Source organism: Gambusia affinis, linkage group LG11 (assembly GCF_019740435.1).
Source record: "Gambusia affinis linkage group LG11, SWU_Gaff_1.0, whole genome shotgun sequence".
NCBI lineage: Eukaryota > Metazoa > Chordata > Actinopteri > Cyprinodontiformes > Poeciliidae > Gambusia > Gambusia affinis.
The window spans coordinates 14,091,876-14,118,278 of record NC_057878.1 but is presented as its reverse complement, the minus strand read 5'-3'; the positions used below and the strand labels follow the sequence as shown (position 1 = coordinate 14,118,278).

Below are 26,403 nucleotides of genomic sequence, written 5' to 3'. Positions count from 1 at the left end.
TGGTAGTAAGCATACAACACATCCAAACATCCTTTTCTGTCTCTTCAGGATTGTTTAAATCAAACCCAGTGGTGGTCAGGTCTTTCCAATTTCACTTACACAGCTGTGAAGGTTAAACCTGTTGAAAAGATTGAAGAATCTTTACAGCCTTTCACATAGTCTAAGTATACAAAAGCCTTATATCCCAGATATTTCCAGCATCAGTAAGCTGTAAGTAGGAGTTTCTCACCATCCAGGTTTGTGTTAAATATTGCAACTTATTACCACAGATTATCTGACACGTCTTACTTGCAGAAAGTTCCAAGGACATGCCAGAGCCTAATTGATAGCCTGTAAAATCTAATCTTTAAACGCTTAATTATGTTTGACTGTTTGATATGATTGAGTGTGAAGAAAAATTAACAAACTCCATTCAATATTCAATAAACTGTTGAAGCTCACTGAACAGAGCCACAGTCTTTGCTTACTAATTACAGATTAAATGAAAACCCCTTCAGTGGTCTTATGCTGCCCTCCTATGGCCACTTTTGGTAGTTATTGCAGTGTAGCACTGGAGTTGCATATGACAGGAAACTATACAAGACCCCCTCGTTAAAAGACATGTAATTATAATAATGAGCAGTTTTTTCCCCTATCCTGATTCTTATACTATTAAGAAATCAGTTTAACAAAACTTTAAATAGAACCGGTCTGACAACATAAAGCAGACTACAAGATCAAAAAACAAAAAGCAGACTGCGTCCAATCTGAAGAGCAAACAACACAGTCACTGACATCTATCAGTCTAGAATAATTTGGCAATTACACAAACTACATTGAAATCAAAATTAATAACAAAAAACACTGAATATTGTTCACCTTTCCAAGATGTGGCTGACCAACTCAACTGAGATGTTGTGGCATGACTTGTCAAAATTCTGACATATTTTGTGAAGAGAGTGTATTTTACTCAGGGCTCGCACACCACACAATCAATAAACGAGATGCTTTGATAAAGCTGGTTGGTGTTTTCCTAAGTAAAACCAGGGTGACCATCCCTGAGCTGAGATTCAGGAGATTTATCGACGATGAGTGACACTGTGTGAACACAGAGTGACACCTACCTGTCTGCCCATCTAAACAAAGGTCACATCGCTGCGTGGTGTTGGTTGCCTGACAAATGCAAACCTGTCACTGTCTCCGGGGGTAGGATAAAAGGGTTAAACAAAGAAGAGAAAAAAAAAAAAAGCTTGGACTAGATAAAAAAAAAAAAAAAGAGTACATACTGAATTACATCAATGACAGTGACAAACGTGTGTCGTTCAAAGACTGAACACAATTTAAACTGGATTTTGTGGGTGTCTGAATGATATTTAATTCAATATTTCATTTATATAAACAAGAAAGGAACAGATGAAGGGTATAAGAAAAAAATATCTGACAAAACAAAATGCATTTATTTTGTCATATGAATTGATAACTTCCTTTCATGAAATACTTAATATAAACTAATGATATAAGAAATATATCTGGCATATGTGATAGAATTTGTGATTTTAGGTAAAATCTGGTGAGAAGTGGGAAGTGGGAAGTGTGAGGCATGAATTGAGTTGAAATGTAACAGGGAAGTGAAATGACACACTTACAAAATGACAAGCCAGCTTTAATTTCCTGGAACAAAAGAACACACAGATTGCACCATTTTCACTATTGTGACTGTAGCAAAATTGTAACCAAAGTACATTGTGGTATTATTGCATTCAGCATTATTTTCACTTGTTTTCACACTTAAATGTTTTTCTCTATAAAGCATATTTTAACATCTGACAGATAAAATGAGAAGACGGCAATAATGCCGTTTTCATTATGGAGATTTCCTTTATTAAAGAAATAAACTGTGCAGACAACCTGGCTCTATCTGAAAAGATAATCATTGTACAAAACTAATAACTGGATAACAACCTTGGTGGCAGCAACCACCATTAGGTGATCTGGAAGTCTTTCCATTCTTTGCAGAATTTTATTTTTTAATTCAGCAATATCATAGAGTATCTCAATCAGGTCTCACTTTGACTAAGCCCTTCAAAACATAGTTGTTGCTTTGGGTTTTTTTTTATCTGCACAGACTTGCTGGTGGGCTGTAGATAACTGCACTTGGATTTGTGGTATGGTTCCACCATTTCATGAAAGTCTTCTCAGCCTGAAGTGGCAAAGAAACCCCAGACTTTTACATTACCACCCTTATGCTTATATTAATGTTGGTAGTTGTTTTTTTTTTTTTTTTCCCTCAAATGCTGTCAGTTTTACATTAGATTTAATGGTATGAACCACTCCAAACAACTTTTCTCACATTAGTTTGGAAGTTATACTCCCAAAAAGTCTTAGAAATTGAGTTTATTTTGGGGGGGACGGGCTTTTGTCTTATTGTAGGTCAGAAGTAGCTTTTAACTTGAAAATGTAATTTGGATGGAATTTTTGCCAAATCTCATTCTTATTGTTAAATAATAAACAATGAGCTTAACCAAGGCAGGGGAGTTGTGCAATGAAGCAATGTCTGGGCATCGGGCTGATGCAATACTTTGGACGTTCTTGGTCCTTTTGTGGCGTCTTGATTAGCTCTTGGTGTGCTTTTAGAGTAATTGGCAGCACGGTTTTTGGAAGTTTCACCAACGTTCCATAGTTTCTCCATGGGACTGAACTACAAAATCTGGTCAAATGACCAACTACTTTCTTTTTTTCCCCCCAAAGGACCAGGAATTAAAATAACAGTTTGTTTGGACAGCTATTTCTTTTCTCACAATAAACAAAATTATTTGAAAACTGCTTTTTATATCCACTCAGGTTTTCTTTGTCTAATATAAAACAATATAAGGGAATTTAAATGTGACTAAAAAGGAAAAAGAAAATAATTCTTAGAAGGGACACAAGGTTTTTCACAGAATTGTATTTATGGCATTAAAGTGTATAGATTTTTCATGGTTGGGTTGCAAACAAATATTTGTATTAAATAATTCTATAAAACATGATAACACAATAAAATAATAATAATATTAATAGACAAAAACAATGTAAAAAAAGCATCCTTCAAGCAAACAGTCCAAATGTTCTAAAAATAGAGAATATAACAAAGGTTGAGTTTTTTTAAAACAACATATAAATAAACAGTCATAACAATCTAATGTTGCTGAAATGAGGATCACACCATACTTTCTGGGAAGGTTTCTGGACTTTTATTTGACATCATCTGCCAGACGTGCCACTTTTCTGTCTGTAAGTTTGAGCAGTCAGAGCCCGTTTTCCTCTCTGTTGGATCTACAGTCTGAAGGGCAGGCGGGTTTTGCTGGGGGAGCAGCAATGTCTGGGTGTCGGGCTGATGGTTGAAAACAGAGACTGGGCAGGGAGCAACGGAAGTTTCCCGAACAGATCCGGCACACAGACAAGGAGACAAAACCTCTGTTCTGTCCATAAATAATGGACATGTAGGGCGTCCTGTCCTTTGTACTGAGCTGTCTGAGGTAACGGCCCCTGATTGGCTGCTCAGTGACTGATGCAACGATGATTCTGGTTGCCTCTGCTCTCTGTGGTCATGAGGACCACTGCTGCTGCAAGTCACTGGGAGGTGTGGCCTGTTCTCCAAAACGCCCAATGATGTTTGTGTCGCTCTGACGGGCAGCTTGTTGTTGCCTTGGTGACTGTTCAGTCCCTCCAACGATCCATACGAGTCACATTCTGAGGCATCTCCAAGGGAGCCTGTTGGGAATCATTTATAAACATTTTGCATTTATTCCAAGTCCGTCTGGATCGAGCATTAAAAAAAAAAAAAAAAAAAAAAATGGATATAATTTTGTTACCAGTAATGTGATGGCTAATAAAATCTTTCCCAAAGAACTCATGCCAGGTGTCCCAGAAACAATCAGTCGAGGCATCTGAGAGAAGCAGAAAAGTAAAAATAAAGATTAGTCTCTAACCTTGCTTTAATACATGGTTATATGAGCAGGAAATATGACAGAAATAAATTCATGATTATTTTAGGCTGGCTTCTGCGTGCTTTTGGCACTTGCATTGTTCCTGTTTTGTGCTAAATTATTTTTAGCTCCAGTAAAAGCTGGAAAGTTTGTAATGTTTATATTATGACAAAGTAAGAAAAAAAATCCCACTGGACTGAACCTGGAGAATCTCTAAAGAAAATATATATACACACCCTGTGAACTGTTTCACTTTTTGTAAAGTCACATTCTGTCTGGCTTTTTGGATTTTATGTGACAGAGCAGCAAATAGTATTACATAGATGTCAAAGGAAAATCATACACAGTTATCAAAATACTTTCCAAATAAAAATCTTAAAACTCTGGTATGTATGTATTCCAACATACAACATGCAGGGTCAAAATTTCATTGATCTCCTAGAGTTACAACTGAGAATCTTCTTTGTTTAATGTCTCAGCTATGCACATCCACAGACCATTAATCTTTTTCATCAACTTTTACCAGTCCCTAATGAAGAAAGAAGTAGGTTTACAATTGCCTCATTTGTCTAAACCTGTTCAGTCAGATGATAGACTGAACAACGTATAATGAGATTTTTAAAGCAATCAATATTGTTTTTTTTTTTTACCTATCTCTGCTTCAAACTTCTCCACAACCATGACATCTACCGTAAACTCTTTTTGTCATGATCTACCATGACAAAAAGAGTTTACGTGAAATTAAAATTAGTTTTTTTTTATTTATGTTTCTGAGTGTAATCTTGTTCATCCCATCGGTTTCTGTTCTCCTGGTTGTCAGAAAGACAAGTCAGTGGGTCAGTTCCAAACATCTCTGTTGCAATTTGGGTGTCAGGGTGTGAGTGGGTCAAACTACTTCTAAAGTACAACCATGTCATAAAATAAATTTTGTTCACCTTTGTCAGCGGAAAGGGTTGGCGAAGCGCTTCCTGATCCATCTTTGGAATGGTCATTTAGTTTGTACTCACTGGGGCAAATGGGATCTCTGTCTGAGTTCAAACTGCTGTGCTCTGTGTTCTTAAGTAGCAGTCGATCTGACAGGACAGGAGAGTTATTGTCATAAGGAGACACCTCTCCGCTGGATACTTTGAGGGAGTCACTAGACATGCAACTCTCAGTCAGAGAAAATGAATCTTCTGGCCTCAGAATGCCTGACTCCCTGCAAAGAAAACAGAAAAAAAAAAATGATGGCATCTTAATAACGTACAAAAACGATCAGTGGCCTAGTGGACAAATCAAGTAAAGAGGGAACTACTGGACACTTACGAGCACTGAGAGGCCCTTCTTCGCAGCAGGTATTCGACAACATCAGAATCCGTTTCAAGCAAGCTAATCAGCACCTCATTCTGAAGATCTGCAGGAACCTGGGTAAAGCAAAAGTCCAGTTTGTTTCATCGTCTTATAAATAATCGATAATATCAAGTGCATATTTAGTAGCAGTAAAGAACGTGGTATTATGAATAGTAAAGATTTATTTCATAGCACATATTTTTGACTTTTACATCACTGATTTTAATTTTCTAATGTTTCCATAGCAGTACAGATTGTTTTATTATATAAAAGAGAGTTCTGTGAGTTCTTTTCAAAGAGCATGACTTAATTCCTGTAAAAAGCAAAAACAGAGGAAGAGGAAGCAGATACTGGAAGGCTTCCAGTAGGCTTCTTATTTCTCAAAATGTAGAGTAGATAAAAGCTCATTTTACAAGGTTCTGGACTAAAAACAAACTTACTTTAGTGATGTAGCTTTGTTTTACAAGCATCTATAAAACCTTCTCTTGGTTTATGAAGTTTATGTTTACATTTCCTTTATGTAAACGTGGCTCATAAATCAAGACATATCTGTGACTCAGTTTGTCGTAAACTCCACCTTATCTTTGGCTGCTTAAAATGCCCTGTGCTCCACTTACCATAAACAGCATATCATAAGCATCAATCATCCTTTGGACAACACTGATGATGGCTGAACTCTCCTCTGCATGGGCAAAACTCTGGACAGCAAACTCTTTGTCTGAGTTCTTTTGCGTGTGTAACAAGTTGGGACCAAGGATTGTGGCTAAATTGCGTGACGTCATCTTGTTTCCTGGGATCTAAACAAAAAAGGATGATAGATTTTTTTTTTTTTTTTACAAAGAAATCTACTAAAGAATGAAATAAAAAAAAAATTATTAGGTCAATGATTCTGTTCAAAGTCTGTTTCTGTGGGTATTAGAGTAATTTCATTGGCCATTAGTTTCATCGGTGCGCTTACTAATACTTTTGTCTCGCACTTCAGCTTGTGTTGTCATCTTATTCACACAGTAGTCTAGCCTTTTGAACCCTGTTTGTAAAAAAGCTGTACATCAGCTGTATTGCCATGCAATGTTCAAAGAGCTTGAAAGAAGAAGCAGCTTAAAGTCGGAAATGACGATTCTTTCTTGGGAAAAACACCTGGCTCCCTTCAAACAAGACTAAAAATGTTCTACACAGTCTCCAGGATCTTCAGCCATAATTTTATGGTGAAGGCAATTATGACAATTTGCAAAATTTCTCTGCACATATTGGAAGTTTCTGCAGCTCCACTGTCACTTTCCATTTTACTATGATGAACGAAGCACCATCTGTGTTTTCATCAACTCTTCACCAGTGTCAAAGGATGCGGGTGATGAGGTTTTCAGTACGGAAAACCTCATCACTATCCACATATTGTGACTTCAGTCTGAATGAATCATACATTTAAAGAAATTCCAACATGTCTACCTTGTTCTGATCATCAGACTGACAACTTGAAGTCATTTTCAGAGTTCTGCTTTTCCCTTCTTCACATAGTCCTCTGTTCTTTTCATGGCTAAAGGCAATGTCAAGTCCTCACTTCAACAGAGGGAAAATACATTTCACATTTAAGACGCAGCCTGAAGAACCCACAACTCCCCTAAATCTGTCAGTAATTTCCCTCTATGTGCAATTCGGAGGAGTGTGCGCTTCTTCGTGGAGAGTTCAGTGCACACCAATCTCTCGTCAGCAAGGGGCGTAAGCATGTTTTTTTTTTTATTTTGAAATATTTTCATCTGCTTGCTGAGGTCGTAGATAAAACACCTAGAAAGAGCCTTTCAATAGATAAGTCTGCTTATGGGGATGACAGTGACAAGATATCCTGGGTTTCATAGTCCGGCTTGAATTTGTCTGACAGGGGTATGCAAACCATAAATTATGAACAAGCCACCGCTGTTGCTATCAAGCAGGCTGTTGCTCAATGCAGCACCAAGTATGCAAAAATGCTGTCACAACAATCTCACCAGGAAGGCTTTGTGCTTGTTCAAACAGGCAGAGAATGCTTTGACTCATCAAGAATAGCATGGAGTGCACTGCTGTCTTAATGACCCCCAGCAGTAAACCTCTCCAAATAGATCCTGAAACCATCCATGCTCTGGCAGATTCTTTTATCAAGTTTTCATTATCTGTCGTAATATGAGCCACAAGCTGGGCAATATTGATAATGGATATTTTTATTTTGAAAATACTACCTCCCCCCCAAAAAAACTTTACCAGAATAATATAATTTCACATCAATGCAAAACAACAGAAAAGCAAAAAGTAAGGGTGTAGAATATAATCACAGAAATAAATTCTTTGAGCCGTTAGCTAAGTGAGTTTAGTCCAACACAAATTAAAATGTAGCCCTATATTATTCTCAGTCCAACACATTACACATCTCAAAGTAATTACCTAAAAATTATACAAAATCTATTCAGTGCACAGAGGCAAAATGAAAATAAATAGGTGCTAAGTGTTCCTAATATGTCTCCTACTAATCTCACACATGTTCACAGGTACTGGGCTTTATAACAGGAGAAATAACAAATTAGGCCATAATAGAGGGATGTTCACAGAAGCCTGGTTTCTGTGTGCTCATGGTGCTTCATGGAGAGAGTGTTCATGAATCATTTGATAAAGATAATTATAATCGATTAACATGCATAACAGCGCTGCTGTTTTGGCACAGTAATCTCTTCAAATTAGAGGCTGCAGATGCAAGGCACATCTGTCCAACTGCCCTCTGCTGGCTGCTGGCATTCATCGCATTAAATCTGTGGAACAGTCTGTTTATGAGGAAGCAAATTACCCTCTGATGGCTAATCATGTGGGGGGGGGGTTCTATGCTTTTGGCATTTGCTTATTTCTCTAAGCAATCAAACTAATTTGTAATTAACATGAAAGTGATGATTAATGTAAACAATCTGGAAAAGTCTTTCTTTCTCTCTCTCTCTTTGTCTCTCTAAATATATATATATAACTCATGGAAAGTATAACTCATACTTTCCATGAGTTATACAAAGCAAATTCTGCTTTATTCTACTCATCCAAAAAGGGGAGATATATATATATATATTTTTTTTACCTTTCGTCTTTCTGTGTCCAGGCTGTCTTCAGCATGTGAGGACACAGTGGACAATAAGCTGAGGATGCACTGCAACGTGTCGCTATTAGAGGGAGGAAGCAGAAATATGAGGAGCTGGATGGCGCTCTGTTGTTTGGAGTAATCCAGCACTGCAGAAACACAAGTGCATCAACTTTAGTCAGTTAAAAACATAATCAAAAGTTCATACAAACATTTACATCAAAACAGTGAATAAAGCCGGTGAAAAACTTGCTGATACCAACGATTGGCATGAATGTTATATAAATTGTGGCCCATAGACACATTTCATTTACAGTTCTTTTTACAACTAGTCAGTACATGAATTAATTGTGGATTTTCTCGAATTTACAATGGTTCAAAATTAAACATAGCACAAATACATACATAATGTGTACACGTTTATCTAGATATTAACAAGTTTATTGCATAACTGACTTGATATTTAAGCAGTGTTATTATTACAAATTTTAAAGTTTCTTTAATTTTGCTGGTTTTCTGGCACAGATCCAACTTTTAGAAGAAGTTTAAGAACAGCTGACAAAGTTTCGACAGGGTTGACAGTAGGTACAGTGTTCTAAGGATTGAAATCTTTGCCTTACTATCTGTTAGAAAAGTTTTATTTAAGTACTTTCTTGACTAAAGAGATTTAACAGTAAATTTATTATACACTTTAATTTTACAATAATGCTTGTAATAAACTAATTTGAACTGTACTACCTTTCCACTTTGAAAAAAAAAACAAAAAAACATTTATATTGCCTCTTTAAATGTCCCAAATTTACACAACATCCATGCCTATGGTGAGTAAATGCAAACTTTTCATCGAGTCTGCATCTGTCTGTGTGCTCCTCACGCATTGTGTGGATGAAAGCTGTGTACAGTTCTCTTGTCAGCAGTGGGTCAGGCAGGTCTCTGAGGAACTTCTTCAACAAAGCAGCGACGTCGTGGACGCAGTGCTCATCGCTAAAGTGCACTTCCCAGCCTTGATCAAACTCCTCACGGAGCTAGATGAAACATCACCACATCAGTGCTGCAAAGAATTTTTTTTTTTCTTTTTTAAAACATTGAGGAAATTGATTAAAGTACAGAAGGTTACCTGTCGTACTCTCTTTTTGGAACTCCCAACGCGGAAAATTCCTACTGTCTGCAAGCCTGAACAAAGAAACGAATCCTTCACAAGTGACAACAACCACATACGCATTCATAAAATGATTGATGCTTCTGAAGTTTGTACCATTTTTTTCCAAGTGTTGGCAGCAGAGATCAACTATCCTCGGCACCTGTCTGTAAATAGGGTTAAGGCTGAGCTTTTTGTCACGGGGTTTCTTCCTGTTCCCGGCTGCCTCATCTGGCAGAGACAGCTGAAGGGCCTCCAACAGCCGAGCCTGGTTATCATCGAGGTCAGTGATGCAGTCCACAGACACTCCACCCTGTCAGTCATAAGAGTGACAACCATGTAGTCAATGGAAAGCACACCAGCTCAGCTTTGCTGCAGGAAAACGTGTGTGCTGGATCCAATTAAAGGCCGCCACATCTGCATGCAGAGTGAATATCTAAAAAGGTCACGAATTCCCACTGAAATCTGCAGAGCGGCTGTAATCAGACGGAACCCATGTTGTTCTACATGGGTGAGTCAGTTTTACTGACAGAAAGGCTTACCCTCCTGGATGTCCGTGAGGCTATGTCTGGCATGCTGGGGAGTGGAGAATCATTATGGCTCTCTGGGGTGGAGCTCAGAGAGGAGTTGCTGCTGGAGAGCTCCTTGTTAGGCCGTTTGAAGCCAGGGGACAGGTGAAGGAAGGATAGCATCAATTCAGTAGCATTACTCTGCTCCTCCCGCTGGTGATCGTGCTGGTGTTCATGCCGGAGCTTGTGCACGCGGTCGTTGGCTATGACGTGTGACAGCGGTACGCCAAACGCCTGCGGTGAAGTCTCTGTGTGATTAGGGGGAGAGTAAGATGTAGTGATTAAAGCTGAAGTTGGCACATAGTTTCTGAATTGTTCTTCAGTCATATATTGGTCACAATGTCTCATAAAAGCATTCATACCTCTTCAACTTGTTCATATGCTTTTATGATACAACTGTGAATTCAAAAGCACTTTATGACAATTGTGTGGGATAGGCCAACACAGAACAAGGCATAAGTGGGGAAAAGAACGATGGATTTCTAAATTTTTACAAATAAAAAACTGAAAAGTGTGACACTGATTTGTATCCAGTGCTCTGAGTTAAGAACTACATTTTGCTGCACTTGGAGGAGCAAGTACTTTTAGGTGTGGGTCAAACTGCTTTGCGCAGACTGAAAGGGATGTTTTAGTAGGGATTGTGATCTGGACTTTGATTGGTCCATTCTATCACACTGATATGTTTATTACGGTTCCAGTCTACTGTAGCCACTTGTTTAATGTTCTTCTCCTTTGCAGCCTTTCATGGGATTTTTTCCATGATAGCCCTACAGTTATCTCCATCTGTTGTTCCACTGACCTTTTAATGCGCTTCCCTCTAACCCTAAAGAAAAAAAAATCCACACATAATGATGCTGCCACCACCAAATTTCAGCTTTGGAATAGTGTGTTAAGGACTAAGTGCAGTGTTAGTTTTCTACATTTTCTGAATTTTTGCATTTTTTTGGTATAGGATAAAAGTGGGTGAATACAAATGCAAAACATATATTTTGGAATCCATATAAAAATTTATGTTTCTTTTATTATTATACCCTACTTTGTGTGGGTTTATCCCAATAAAATACATTGTGATAGTAATGTGACAAAATATGTAGATATTTAAGGGTTACATCCATTTTTCAAAGCACTCTAATCCTTTGTATAACTTTCAGGAACACATTTTAAAATTTTAGTAGAATCTTAAATAAATTCCACTAAAAATAAAGAGGAACTGGCAACAGCAGAGCACGCACTTAATATTCAGTGAGTGCATACTTTCCCGAGTGCCTTTGTAAACAAAAGACTGAGGAGAAAAAGAGGAAAGAGGGGGCTGGGAATGCCGGAGGATAAGCTGCAACGAATGAGCCTCCACTTAAGATTGTTTTAGTTATTTCCCTTGACTGCCTCTTTCTGACGGAGAACATCACTTTCCTGCCACATTGTTGAAGCGGGCGGGGCAGTGTGGTGGTTGAAGATCACAGCTTCCTCTGTACTGGAAGATTCTGATCACTCACAGCTCCGAGCGAATAAACAGCTGAGAGTGTGTTTGGTGGAGTGAGTGTAAACAGCTTCAGCCAAAAAGGATAAGAGCAGCTTTTAAAATGTCAGAGCCTGACAAGGCCCAAGAAACTAATAAGACGCTCCCACGGATCTAAAATACAACTGTGTTTATCTCCACAGGCTTGAAAATGACTTCGGTTTGGGATTTACAGCTATACCATTCTGCTGTAATATTTGTGTCAAATCTTCTCACAGGATAAATTTGAGAAACACCACTACTCATCATGAGCGGCATTACCTTTGTCTCTGTTCTTTTCCTTAGATAACGAATCCAACTTCTTCCTAAGAAACTTCTTGTGCTTGTGGCCATCTGTAAAAGTAAATATAAAAATCCGGTTTATTTAGCTCCTGTACAGGCTTGTTTCACTACCGATCCCCTAAAACTCAAGCAAGCAATGTCATTTTTGCTCTACACTAGGGTGAATAAAATCAATATTTTAATGCAATTGATTCAATAAGATTAGCTTTTTTTAATTGGCTGTCTTTAAGCTGATTTGATGCAAACTAGAAAACTTAATTGCCTCCCAGATATATCAGCACAGAATAAAGTAATCCTTTATTGCAACAGTATAAAGTCAATAGAAAAAAATGGTTCCAGCTCTACAAAAAAATTATTTGCCTTTCTTGTGCTTTAGAAAGACAAACTAAAGTTGTTGTCCGACCTTTCTATAATGGTTACAGTTGTTATAAATATTTAAAATAATGCTTTTATTGTAGATGGAGTTAAGTTTAGGCAAGTAACAATCCCCCTGGCTAGATCAGCAAGCATCTCCCTTACTTAAACAGCATGCTCTACTGGCTTTCCATTTTGAAGAGTTGCTTAAGAAAATGGATATCTGTGTGTGTTACTATTGAAACTCTTTTAAAAGGCTTCATATACATTTTATACAGATTGCTAAGGAAGCCAGTTATTGTTGCACATGTGTGTCTCTCCATCATACCTACATTACAGTTGATGCAATAAAAGATATATTTATTTTCCACAGATATTTACCAGGATTACCAATAACTGGATCTGTGCATGTGCATATATGTCAACAGACAAAAAGAGGTTTGCAGAAGTGAATATTTGAGTGTGTGTGCGAAGAAGATAAGTACATTTTGGAATGGTGATATGGCAGCCCAGGTCATGACACCGAATCAGTCGCCTGAAGGCAACTTCCTGAAGGCGGACCCTCTCCAGTTCTGAGAGGCTCTGCAGTGGGACTGGCTTTAGGGAAATGCTGGGTCCCAAAGATGTATTCCAGGTGATGTCACCCTGAGGAGACACGCAGATATCATTAATTCAATAAAGCAGACAAAATTTCGTTGATAGTTGCCAACTAAACAGAAGAATTCTGTTTTCACTTGCTTGTCACACTTGAAGCTGCAAAATATAAAGTTTATACAAAATATTTATATATTTGTTGAAGCTGTCACTATGTTGTGACAGCAAGGTTTCCCCCAGAAAACTTGTCAAGACTGGTGGTTGGGCACTGGGGCAGTCAATCATCCAGGGGCCCGTCATGTTTTTGAGTTAAAAAATGTTTAAAGTTGACAGATAGTTTGAAAATACCACTTGATAATTATGTGTTGTTAAAAGATTGGAAGATTAATCCCTGAACACCAACTATAAAGTCCTAAAAATGCAAACATAAAAAAATATATATATATATATATATATATATATATATATATATATATATATATATATATATATATATATATATATATATATATATATATATATATATATATATATATAAAAGCCTGGTGGCCCGCCAGGTTTATAAGGCACTGAGGGAAACCCTGGTGACAAAATTGTGAAAAGAATAAATCAAGCTCCTCCCAGTGCTAATTAGAAACAAGCAATCAGAGGAGGCGGTCCTTAGTGCTGTCAATCATGGCCATGTGTGCGCTATTCACTTCTTTCTCTCTTCCCCTCTTCCACTTACGGCTTCTCTCTGTCAACAGAGCCTGGTGAAAATGCTAACATTAGTTAGCATGGCCACTATTCACAGCAGATAAATGTTTTTTTTTTTTCTGTAACGGTGAGTTGCTTCTCCACCACTAGCGCATTTAACAGCATGTTCACAAGGTTAAGTGACAGCGCTATGATGATCCTCCTGGCTCTGATTGGTTGACTCTGACTGGGAGCCGGATAATTCTTCAGGCAACAATAGCAGCACTGGGAGGAGGTGAAGGAGATCAATCTTTTCACAGATTATCTGTCTCATTATACTGTCACAACATGGTTTTAGCAATTATGTAAAAAATATTAAGCTGTGCTTTAAATGTTTCAGATCATTAAACATTAATCATTAATTTCAGACAGAGATAAGCTGATATAACCTGATAACTGGTTATGCCACCATTGCAACAATTATCATCAAGTGCTTGTGATAAATGGAACATTCCTGTAGTGTGTGTATATGTACATGCATCCCACCATTATCTTAAAACATATCCAAGCAGCAAAACAGCCCTAGAACATTGTACTCCCACCAAAAGTATGATGTTCTTTTGCTCAGTTAGTTTTATGCCACATGTGAAGATACACAACTGCTCAAAAGTGTTTCTTCTGTCTCATCAGTCTGGGGAATAGTTTCCAAAAGTCTTATAGATGATTTCTTTGGCAAACATGAGACTGGCCTTTCTCTTCAGTTTGGTCATCTGGAGTTTTCTCTTAGAACGTTACCAAGAATGCCATTTTTGCCGTTTCTGTTTCTTACTGTTCAATCATGAACCCTAACATTAACTGAGACATGTGAGGCCTACAGTGATTTAGAAATCATTATGGATTCTTTTGTGACCTCTGGGGTCAGATGTTTGTGCACCTTTGAAGTATTTTTGGTCTTAGGCCATCCCTGTTTCACGTTTTCTCCATTTTTGGATGATAACTGTCACTGTGGTTCACTTACTGTAATATGGCCGAGGTCTGGCTGGTTAAAATGTACAAAAATATGTGAATAACAATGTAACAGGTAGGCCACTATACAGTTTGCTTTTAGCCTTTATGCAAGTTGTCTTCGTCTGGTATAAAAAAAAAAGTTTGATCACCTAAAACATGTTTATGTGTCAAAAAACAAAGACAAAAGAAAACTTTAAGGAGGCAAAGACTTGTTTTCTCAGCATTATATATCACACTCAAGAGGCCCTTGGTATGCAGAAACTGATAGCTGTTTCACTCAGTCTGATAAATGCAAACCGCACCACGGCTGTAAAAACAGTTAAACTGTTTACTTAATATTGGTCAGCATTTGTATAAAATTTTGCAAGAAACAAAATTATTTACAGTGAATTCATTAATAGAACACTTTATCTTTCACTTTAATTCCAATTCTTAACATATCTGCCTCAGAGGCAGATATTTCAGTGCACACTCTGAAAAGTCAGTAATAATCCTTTATTTTAATGAATCAAAAAGCATTTTAAAGCAATTTTGAAGATTTAGCACAGTAGTGGTAAAGGGGGCATATAATCAGATTTTACATTCTCAAGCTTTAAGCAGATGAAGATTAAAGTGCTTTGATCCACATCTATTGAGCCAATCATTTGAGCCATGTTCCAAAGAGGCTTAGTAACTCATTATAAGGATAAGGCTTACGGTGAAGTAGTTCACTTCCATTTAAACGAGCATTAGGATTGAGCTACCATAGCAGAATTTGTTTTGTTTTTTTACTCATACACACAAAGCGTAAGAAGAGGAATATAAATGTGGCAGGGATGTGTCTGGCTCCAGGTTCCTTTTTCTGCATCGCAACAACCAAAACACTGTCAAAGAAATGTCTTCAACGACGAGAACAACAAGGAGTTCTGTAACCACTGCTCAGCCCACACAGAGTCTTGAAGTCAACATCATTCTGTCAGTTTGAAACTACATGAAGAGACAGATGCAATCAAGTCAGTCAAAATTTCGCAAAGTGGTTGAGATCAGGTTTCCAGGATGTAAGAATAACAAGCTTCAAAACATGATAGAAGAGTGAAAATGTCTACCTATTGGAGCCCTAGTTAGCACGTATTGAAAAGCATCAAGTGCAGAAAGAATTAGATATAACTGTGGAAAAATCCAATGAGTTCAGTGTTTTGTTTTGCTGTTTTAAACAAACATATTTATAACTTTGCTTTCATTTAAAAAGTGAAACTGAAATGCTATACATATATTATGAGGAGAAAGCTCTGCTTTGTAATTAGAATGATTGTACACACCAAATAAAATTGTTGGGTTTAATAAAACACAGTGGACTGACACCAGCGGATAATCTGAGTTCGTGAATCAACATTATCTGTGGAATCTTTATATTGGACCTCTAGTGCCTCTCCACTCTTCTTCACATATTCTGGGACTTCAATTTTTAAATGAAATACAAAAATAAGTCTTTGGACCACTGAGCAGCAGATACCTTTTTTTTCTTTATCCCAGATAAGACACTTTTGATATTGTTTCTGGTTCAGGAGTGCCTTTACACAAGGGGTGTAACATTTGTAAGTTCCTCAAACACTTAAATGTGCTCTTTTCACAATCCTCTAAAGTAAGGGTGCACAGATTGCAGTTATTTGGCCAACCGCCAATTACCGAGCTTTAAAAAATATGATCTGCCAATTCCGATTTTGGCCATTACTAATTTTTTTGTCTAAAGTATTGCTAAATGTAGCCAGAAAATGACTGAGTTTGCAACAGAAGGGTGACTATTATTAACTCCAAACATGCAGACATGACCTGGTAGGCAGGTCTGTCAGTCAAACCTCTGTCATGGCAGAGCAAAACAGGACAGTAGTTGATTTTTAGGCCTTTGCTGAGGTAAGATAAGATTAGTATATAAGATCGGCTGTTCTAAACATTTAAAAGTCTCACAAGATTAAGGAAATCTGAGTCTATTTATCAGTACACTCCTACTCTTAAGGCTGCAGTTATCTCTGTGGCCTATGCATCCAAACTTCCCAATGATGTACTCATATATAGTAGTTTGAACAGCTAGCTTCTTTAGAATTGAACTTTTGAAGCTTATTTTATCTAAAACCAGTGTCAATGACTGTCTGCTGGACAACTATTAAGTCAGCAGTCATTTCTTTATAAAAAAATAATTTTAGTTCGCCTAAAATTTTAGAGAACTTTGGTTCATATGTCATTTTCTTATAAATTAATAAAAAATAATGTATCAGTATATATGTATCGATTCTATATAGGTTTTGCTTTTTGTATCAAATCAGTTAAATAAATTCACTTTTCAATAACATTCTAAGTTATTGAGATGCACCTGTTAGTAATCTATATTCCAAGTTGCTGTTTTTTTGGCGGGTGGGTTTATTTTTAGGGTAAGCTTTGTTGACATATGAAAGTATTACTGGATATGAAGGAGAAGCCACATAACCAACTGCTCCAGAGGGACCTAGCTGACCAAGCTGAATTAAGTTGCACACAATGCAGTTTGTTTGGGGATGAAGATTGGGCAACACATCTCAAGTTACAAGATTAATTATCTAAAGTTTTCACACAGCATGAGCAGACGTTTGCAAGTAATGACATGCTGTAAATTTGGTTTCATCGGGATTTATGGCTGCATCTTAAAATCCAGCTACATGTATTGGAGGGCTGGTATCAAACATCATTCCAGGCAAATCTGGCCAACTAATAATATTCATCTTTTTGGACCAAATTGAACGTTTATGTGATCTATCAGCAGAAAGGAGAAATGTGGCAATGTTTTATAGGTCAGAGGTGACACGACATGAATTGAGCAAATCGTGCCAGCCAATTTTGACAAACATAAATTCCTCTCGTATGACTCTGTTTGAAGTGAAACTTTCTCTGTGTCTGATGTAAATGCGAGGTGCCTTCCCACAGTTTCTGTTGACGTCTACAGTTAAAAGTAAAAGAGAGTCATTTCCAAGTATTGTGCTCAACATTTTAATGCAACACCCTTCTACCCTCTGATAATCACAGGTAATGGAGGCATGTCTTGGTCAAGCCGAGACATGCCTCCATGCCACAGTTTTGCTCCATTACCTTCTGATTATGAAAGCAATGCGAATATGTAATTTTCCTAAAGTGATGCAGGCATTATTTTAAATAACGAACTGTAATGCAAATGCAAACAGGACAGACCCCTCCTCATTTTACTGTATTTTACTTAGGAAACACATTCGTTATCGCTTCGAAATGGCTTTACTTGTTTCCTCCATACAAAATAAAAATGTCTGAATAAACCAAAAAATAAGAATTGGCCAAACCTAAAACAGTTACAGAGAAATAACCACTCATAATGGAGTCAATTGCTTTGAGTGTTTAAGTATCCCAGCCAATTAGGTAAATAATCCTGTCAAAAAGGCAGAAAACAGTGAGTCATACCGGCTCCCATTCTAAATCAGTGAAAATCCACTGCTTGGTTACAGGTGCATGTGGATGTAGCTAATTTTAATTCAAAGCCTTGCTGAAAAGCAGCAGCGCTTCCACAAAAACAATGGGAGGAAATCTGCAAAGTAATTCATACAATATGCCTGGAAAGACTGCGCTGATCTAGTAAACTTGAGCGAGATCCATGGAGGTGAGGAACACTCCTCAGCTCTGGATGCCAAGAGTTAATTCTGCAGCATAAGTTAAAAAAGGATTAACTTGTAAACATAATAGTGCTTTGTAAAAGTATCTCTAGCCTTTGAGTTTTTTCTTTCTTTTTTTTTTTTTTACATGTTTTCATATTACAACCTCAAACCTTGATGCACTATATTCAAGTTTTATATGACAGACCAAGATGAAGTGCATTATTTTCTTCTTCTTCTTTTTTTTAAACAAAGAAAGTTTGTTATATCTGATACCACTCAATCAAATTTATTGCAACTAATTGCTTTTTGAACAGTCTGTACATGTGGAGTCTCACAGACCAATGGACAGCCAAATTAAAAACCTACTTCAAAAAATAACAGCCTGGGCAAGAAGAGCATTATTCAGAGAATAAGTAAAATTGATATGAGAAGACTAAAACTGAACAGTTTGTCCTTCGTGCAAAATACTATTTGTGGCAGACACCTAATGCATCACCCTGAATCTTCTATGCATACTGTGAAACATGGTAGTGACAGCATTATACTGTGGGCATGTTTAGGGACCATGTAAGATTGCTGATGGGAAGATGAATGAAACGAGGGCCATAGTGTAAGAAGTAATTGGTCAATCATTAACTGATTTATACAGACAAAAAAAAGGCCATTTGCTAAAACAACAAACATACTCAGAGCAGTAATTAAGCCAAAATTGATATCACCTTTTGCTATCCAATTATTACTCAGTTAATCCAGAAAATAGTCAAAAGACTAACCACACACAGAAGAACTGATGTTAAGTTAAGGAGAAAGGGCTGAGCTTTTCACATGTTGAATTTGGAAGTATTTTTAGCTGCAGACACATCTTCGCTACAGAGCATCAAGGGGACACAAAAGGTGTGCTAAGATGTTGCATGTTTATTTTCTCATTTAAAAAGGAATTGTATTATTTCTTCATTGCCGTCTTTTGATGCATTTCTAATTTTGCACAAAAATAGCTTAAGTGGATAAATGGAAAATCTGCAGAATGTACCAATTATTTTTCTCCAATTAATTGATAATCAATATTATATTGATTACTCTTATGAGTAGAATATTACTCATAAGAGTAATCAATTAGAGCATAACGTATTTTGGACTAGAGGACTAAGACTTGCAGTTTTACCAAGTCGAAATCTAGACCTAAATCTAATTCGAAAGGCCTGAGTATTTCTGTTCACACACTCTCCAACCAATCTGACAAAAGTTGAGCTGTCTTGCAAAGAAAAAAGAAAAGGCAAACAATTCAGAACAAATGGAAAACAAATGCAAACGCAATTTGCTGAATTTGGTTTAAAAATATGTTTGAAAACCATACGTAAATTTCCTTCACATTACAGTCACGCACTATTGAAAACTGTGGCTGGAACAAAATAAATGGAGGGGGAAAAAAAAGACTGAGGCATGAATACCTATGTAAGATATTATCGTTTTTCTATTTGGAAATTTTTGCCCAATCTTCTATTAGTCAGTTCGTCGCGTTGTAAAAGTACAATAATGTGAGCACAAACTACTGCAAATGAAAGCATCTATCACACACGAAAGAATACTCCTTTTCTAATAAAAGAAAAACATTATGCAGCATATTACAAGTATATTTAAGGCAGTAAAGAATATTTTGCTACGTGGTAACAATACATTTGCGTCATTGTGTTTTGTTTGCCTTTATTTATTATTCCGGTGACTTCGGGACATCTTCGAAAGATTCAGAAGCCACAGTTAGCTCAAACAGCGAGAAGAAAAAAACTCAACCCAGCAGTTACTCACAAGACAAAGGATGCTGCTTCGTTCTCCCATCACGAAAACCCTGCTTTCCAAAGACAAAACGTCACCCGAACTCCGCTGAATCCTGAACTTTCTCACAATTTAACATGCGCCACCTGACTTCGCACCAACTCTTTACAACAATGAACCCAAATCAGAATCACGGTGACACTTGGCCACCAGGGGTCACTACGAGCACGCGGAGAGAAAGACCGAGCTGAACGACATTACACATCCAACATCTATCAAAGAGAGAAAAGCATGAAACAGGGTGGGGCTGCCTGGAAGCGTGGGTCTCTTCCTTAATTTACCGCAAACAGATTAAAGTGTGTACTGGTAGATTAGCGTCGAAAGAAAGACCTCAAATGAAGCCACTTTAAAGCTCTTGGCACAGTTCGACAAAGGCAAGCAATTATTAAGACTACATTACCCACAACCCTCAGCTTAGCTATTACCATAAAACTTATAGTAAATGTTCTACGGTGGTTCTGATCTCTGAACCAGATATGAATCATCTAACTTCTAGTGGTCAGTCAAACATTTTTAGTTTTTTACTGTGGAAACTTAAACATTATTGCCAATATCATAGATGCACTCTACTGGAATCCTTTTTCAAAGTGAGTCTTACATGTAAGCAATAATAATAATAAAAAAGTAATTTAATTTAGTGTTTTAAAGATCAACGCATGCACAACAGTTTTAGCCAAACCTTCGCAAACTGCTCACAAATCAAATCACTTATTTTCTTTTTACATTTAAAACAAATCTACCCCTCTGCTCAGGTTACAGTATTTAAGCATATTTGTTTTATTACTTTATCACTATTTCCTGCTTTATTCAAATAAACAATTCTTGACAGTTAGATTAATTTCAAAACATGTTCATGAACCACTAAGTATTTTGTGACACTTTTTATATTTAAGTATGACAGACTGTATTTTTTATTTATTTATTTTTTTTTCTTTTGGCTTCTCTGATGTGTATCTTGCTACCACATACAGTAGATAACACAGTTAAAGACATGCCTGGAAAGGTAAACTTGAAAAGATGTGCACATAAAAACATACATGTACTGTGGATTTCTAAATATGGTTGGGAAAGTAGGTTAGGATTAATTGAACAGGCCAAAGATGTGTTAGCTGCAAAAAGACCAAAGGATTTTTCTTCACTGAATAAACATATCCATTAAAATATATGCTTTTGAAAGCTAAGCCTTTGAAAAATCAGTATTTGGAAGGTATTATAAAAACATTTTTAAAAGCACACCATGATTTCTTAAGTTGATCTTAAATAATGTTTATTATTATTATTTAGTTAATGTTGTATAGAAAGAATTGACCTGCAGAGGTTAAAGGGGAGTATGATCCCCAGAGACAGAAACAACACAACCCTTCAATTTATTGCATTGTAAATCCATACTCCTCCCCCAGCCTAATGGACACAAAAACAGATTAAAATGACATCTAAATTATGACCCAGTAAAAATGCTTCGTTGGCCAACAACATGACCTGATGAGTTTTATGAGCTGCATCCTCCTATCTTTAGATTAACCCTCCTATTAACCTCCTGACCTCTGTTCCAGTGACCATTAAATGTATTCTTATTTTTAATATCATTATATCCTTACAAAGGAGTTATGAACGGCTCAATCTAAAGGTCATAAGGCTTTCTGGGTGCTTCCATCAGAGGCTCCTTTGGGGGCTTAGGGCAAAATAAATGACAAAATGTAATTTGAAGAAGCATATCCAAACTGGTTATTTGGAGCACCCTAAAAAATATTTTTTCTCAAGCTCTCATAATCTCTATGCTGTTCCGACAAAGTTCCACAGAGACAATATTAAAGAGAAGGCAAAGAATGCAAAGTAAAAAAGAAACAATAAACGGAGAAAATACTTTCAGATTTCTTACAAAGCCATATCCAAAGGCTAACCTAGCAACAAAGCAGAATTGTCTCAAATGAAGTGCAGTAAACCAAGCTGGACACGCTGTGGATCAGAGAAAAGATTAGTGTCACATTTAACTACAGACCTGGAGGAAAGCCTTCATGCCTGTTGTCATAATATTAAAGGGAGAGTAGAACACTTAGAGGTCAGTGACATTGTACACAGTGCTGGGAATAAGTGTACAAGATATCAGCATATATCACATACAAGTTGCCACTGCCAAATGCGTATGTAAAAAAATCTTTGCTCTATGCTGCTGTTGTATATTTTTGATAAAGTTTTAAATGCTCATTGTTCTCATGTTGTTACACAGTTGAATGTGATATGCTGGGGTGAACCAGAAGACAAACAACCCATATCTTACACTTTGATAAGCCATTGTAACCATATGTAACCATCTTGTTAAGCTCCCATTTTAATATGTTTTTCATAAAGTATGTGAGTATCTTTCTGTTTACAGCAAGAAAACCCTTCTGACAAAACAGATCATATCTGCAGTGTGACCACACACAGGTTGCAATATAGGGTTGATGCAAACTGCTCTAAAACAATGACCGACCCTTCACTTTACAACTGCAAACGACCTGCAATGTTTTAAACTTATTTCCAGTTTCCATGCCAGATTGTAAGGTGCCATAGTCGCTGCAGCCCAGCAAGTTTAGCCCCATGCCATGCAAATGTAAAGTCTCTAGTGGGAAGAAATATGTGCCTGAGGGATTGTAGCCAAGAATCAGGTCATGCTGCTGCACTGTGAGAAATAAGAGTCGAAGTTTTCTTCATGTAAACCAGATGTCTCTGCTTTCCATCTCGGCCCAGGCTGCAGAGATCCAAAGTGAGCGCACCAGTAAAAAAAAAAGAAAAGGAGTGATATTCAACTTCATGTGAGGAAATCTTCTCAAATTTACAAACTGTATTGCTATGTTACCCGCAATTAAGCATTTATAATTAGCACAGCATCATACATGCAAAAGCATATGCAAAAGCTGCAACAGTTGTTTTGGAATACATTTACACCAGATGGTACCGAACAAGCCAAATGAAGTCACTCTTGAAATGGAAGTCTTACAGCATTGGGGCCGTTACTGGGTGGAGGTGCAGAAGTTTCATGTGAAAAAGGGGAACAAAACACCCAAAAAAACAGAAACCCTGATGTGTTGTTGCAGTGGTCTCTTGGATACTATTGTCCCTAAGAGGAGAACTTGACTATATGCACACCCACAAAAATGTGACTTTGATTACTGAATTGAAGAATGATTTTGCATACAAAGGCACTGGCTTCTAAGCTGATTGTAAGCCGACAGCATGGTCATGTGAGTCTTCAGGCAGGAGCTCAGTCCCTCTGTTTTCAGTTGAGACTGTAAAACACAGTGCAGCTGCACCACCTTAAACAACAAATATTGGTGATTAATAATTTAGCGTATTTAACAACAATGTAAGGTAGCATGAACATCTCGACAACAAAAACTTGTCCAAAAGACTTTGACCTCATATAACTCCCAAATATCTGTTTCACTTTTTTTTCCCAGCTTCATTCAGGTTCTGTGAAAAAGGAAAAAGTTCTGGCTGTGGAGTTAGTGTTGATTATTCCAGAGGACAGATACTTGGCATTCATTACAAGGCTATTACGGTGTCAGGTCAATGATATATTTCCGATATGATAAACAAACAGTGTTGCCATGGGGAAAATTTAAGCACAACAGTGCAGATTGCCTCCAATATTTCGTACTTTGTTTTATTTAGTAATGTGATAGCTTCCAGTGCACTTTCTGCAAAGCAGCTGCTGCACATTGAGTTACAATGTTTGCTGTTCTCCACACAAGTTTAGAGTTGCCCTGTGTTGTTTGATGTGAGATCTGTAAGTGGCTATGCAAGAAGTCAAGCAGGGGTATGCACAAATGCACCTAGTTTCTTATATTTCCATTATATGTTTGACCTGTTTATGTTTACAACCACAAACTTCGAAGATTTTATTCAGACTTCATGCACTTGAACAACACCATTTATAGCAAAATTATTGAGCGGAAAGAAAAGAAAACACAGTTTCAGTTTTTTTGGGATTTTTTCCCCCCCAAACAAATAAAAAATCTGAAAACTTTGATTTAGTGTTCCGGCAACTTACCAAACAGCTTTCTCTTCTTTTCAAATACAGCTACGAGACTTCTGCATGTCTGTAAGCTGAAGATGATTCCCGTTCTTTGCCATAGTAACTCAGGGTAGGTCAGACTGGATGGATTGTCTCTCTGAACATCAATTTTCATGTTTTGCCACATTCTCAGTTCGCTTCATGTCTGGAGTTTGACCAGAGCATTTCAACACATGAAAAATAGATTTGATCCAAAATTTCCCTCCCACCCGATTTCATGTCTTTTAAAATTTCTACCATCAACTCAGATCCCATTCCTTGCCCCTGCTGACTCCTACAGCATGATACTGCCACCACCATGTTTCATGTAGATGTAGGAATAGGTATGCTGAAGTGTTTGCTTTCAGATATATATATATATATATATATATATATATATATATATATATATATATATATATATATATATATATATATATATATATATATATATATATAGCTTGTAATGTAAAATTTTTGCACTATGAATCCTAAAAAGCAATTCTATTTGCTTTGCAAGTTCTAACATCAACACTTGTCTCAACTTTGCACATTCCTCCAGAGGACCACTGGAATTTCTCAATTCAGTCTTCTTAAATGAGCAATAGTTTATTCATCTCAGCAGTGGACATAATTTTGTATAAATTGGATGAAAAGGGATGACATTCATCACTTGCAATGACGCAACAAGCTGTAAAACATGTTGGTCCACACGTAAGCAAACCTGTCCAGTTAGCAAGAGACCTGATGATGTTGCAACAGCAGAAGACTGTGATTGATTAGTTAAGGAGGTTTTTCTATTCAAGCCCCATCCAGCATTTTTTAAAAATAATACCAGGATTATATACAATAAAACGAATAAATGGAAGTAGAGTTAATCCTTATGTTATGTTTTTTAAATGAGATCTCATTCACTTTCGCAATGTTGTGAGAAATACAGAGACAACAATGTAACCAACTCCTACACCCTGTGTAACTTAAATTTTCTCTGAAAGTTTGGTCTCGTCAAAGTTCCTACTTTATAAGTTTCTACTCGAAGATTTCCAGCAGGAATAATTAACGCCCACCACTGTTTGGAGTATGATCGAGAACAAAACGTTGCAACGATACATCTGCCTTGAAAGCAATCAATTAAAGGTCACTAACCTGATACGAAGTTTCCTCAACCTCGGTACCACAGTGCCGCATCAAAGTCGAATCCAAGCTTCTGGTCTGCCTCAGTTTCTTCTTGGAAAAACTTTTGGGGCTAAGCGAGCATGAGAACACGCTGCTCAAAAGTCCTTGTGCGGCCATATCTCATACTCAGCCGTTCATTTAATATTGGATATAGATCCGCAAACTCATAATCGGAACGCTGCGAGATGAACCGTTTCCCGTCCAGCGCTCGCAGCGTCTCTGCGAGTATTATGAAATGCGCGCCCCTATTCTCAGATCACCTCCTCCGCCTCCCATCGCTGTGACTCAGTGCTTCCTGCGTCCAACATCTGAATGATGCTTCTAAGAAGTATGTTAATTTCGCCAAAACAGCATGACAAACGATACTCAGTGGGATTAGAGGGGGGGCATGACTTTGTTTATATTGGCTCTGAGTAACTCAATTTGAATTGATCCCGCGGTAAAAATAAATAAAAATAAAGTAGATGATAGTTTTGTAGCGCAGATTTTGATGTTCAAAACGGACTTATGAGTAGCTTATAAAACGTGAAGTCTGCAAATATTTCAAGACTTTTCAAAACTGATTTCTATATTTTTTCAGAACATCTGTTTATTGTTTGTTGACGGACAAATACTGTGCGCGCAACACGCGTCTTATTTATTACAAGTAGCCTACGCATAATCTATATGATCTGGTACAGTCTTCTGAAAGAAAAGAAAAATGATCACACTTGAATATGTAAGATTATATATATACATGTAAAAAAAACACTATCCATCAAAGATGACGTGGTTTGCAAATAATGTTTTCATTTATTTCGGGGAAAAGCTATCGAGGCAATCTGGGCACATTAGAAATCTTACCTAATCAACTCTAATTAATTTTAATGAATCATGATTTACTTAACTGATAATAATAAACCAAATTTGTAGGACAGCTGAGTTCAATTTAACTACCCACAGCAGGCTTACTGCTTGACACGTAGAATCAAGAAATCACTTAAAATGAACCTGCTTGACAATATTAAGTTGGCTGAGAGATCTCAAAAAGCAAATTTAATTTCTTCAGGCCCCAACCTGAAGAAATTAAACAACAGATGAGGAACACAGAGGCTTAAAGCCATTTCTAAGACTTTGGGACTGCAGTAACAGCAGTCCGATAATGGAGGAAGCATGAAACTGTAGTGAATGTTCACAAGGCTTGCTTACCAAAATTATTTCAGCAGTGCATCAACGACTCATCTAGGAAGTAATAAAGG

At 37.1% G+C, this 26,403-nt stretch overlaps 1 protein-coding gene across 2 annotated transcripts; it reads right to left on the bottom strand.

Annotated features, from left to right (window-relative positions):
* Positions 1 to 1,624: 1,624 nt before the first annotated feature.
* LOC122840101 (rho GTPase-activating protein 6-like) lies at positions 1,625 to 25,404 on the bottom strand. Of its 2 annotated transcripts, none has more exons than XM_044132266.1 (13): positions 25,136 to 25,404; positions 12,703 to 12,862; positions 11,843 to 11,914; positions 10,039 to 10,313; positions 9,614 to 9,809; positions 9,476 to 9,531; positions 9,233 to 9,383; positions 8,359 to 8,507; positions 5,891 to 6,070; positions 5,250 to 5,347; positions 4,880 to 5,142; positions 3,831 to 3,905; positions 1,625 to 3,729 (listed from the first exon to the last, which is right to left on the bottom strand). In XM_044132266.1, the coding sequence occupies exons 1-13, from the start codon at positions 25,280 to 25,282 to the stop codon at positions 3,176 to 3,178; spliced, it is 2,376 nt and encodes a 791-aa protein (XP_043988201.1). In that variant the 5' UTR covers positions 25,283 to 25,404; the 3' UTR covers positions 1,625 to 3,175. The 2 variants fall into 2 exon arrangements, with proteins under 2 accessions (XP_043988201.1, XP_043988202.1); XM_044132267.1 differs by lacking the exon at positions 25,136 to 25,404 and adding an exon at positions 19,927 to 20,340.
* Positions 25,405 to 26,403: the final 999 nt, after the last annotated feature.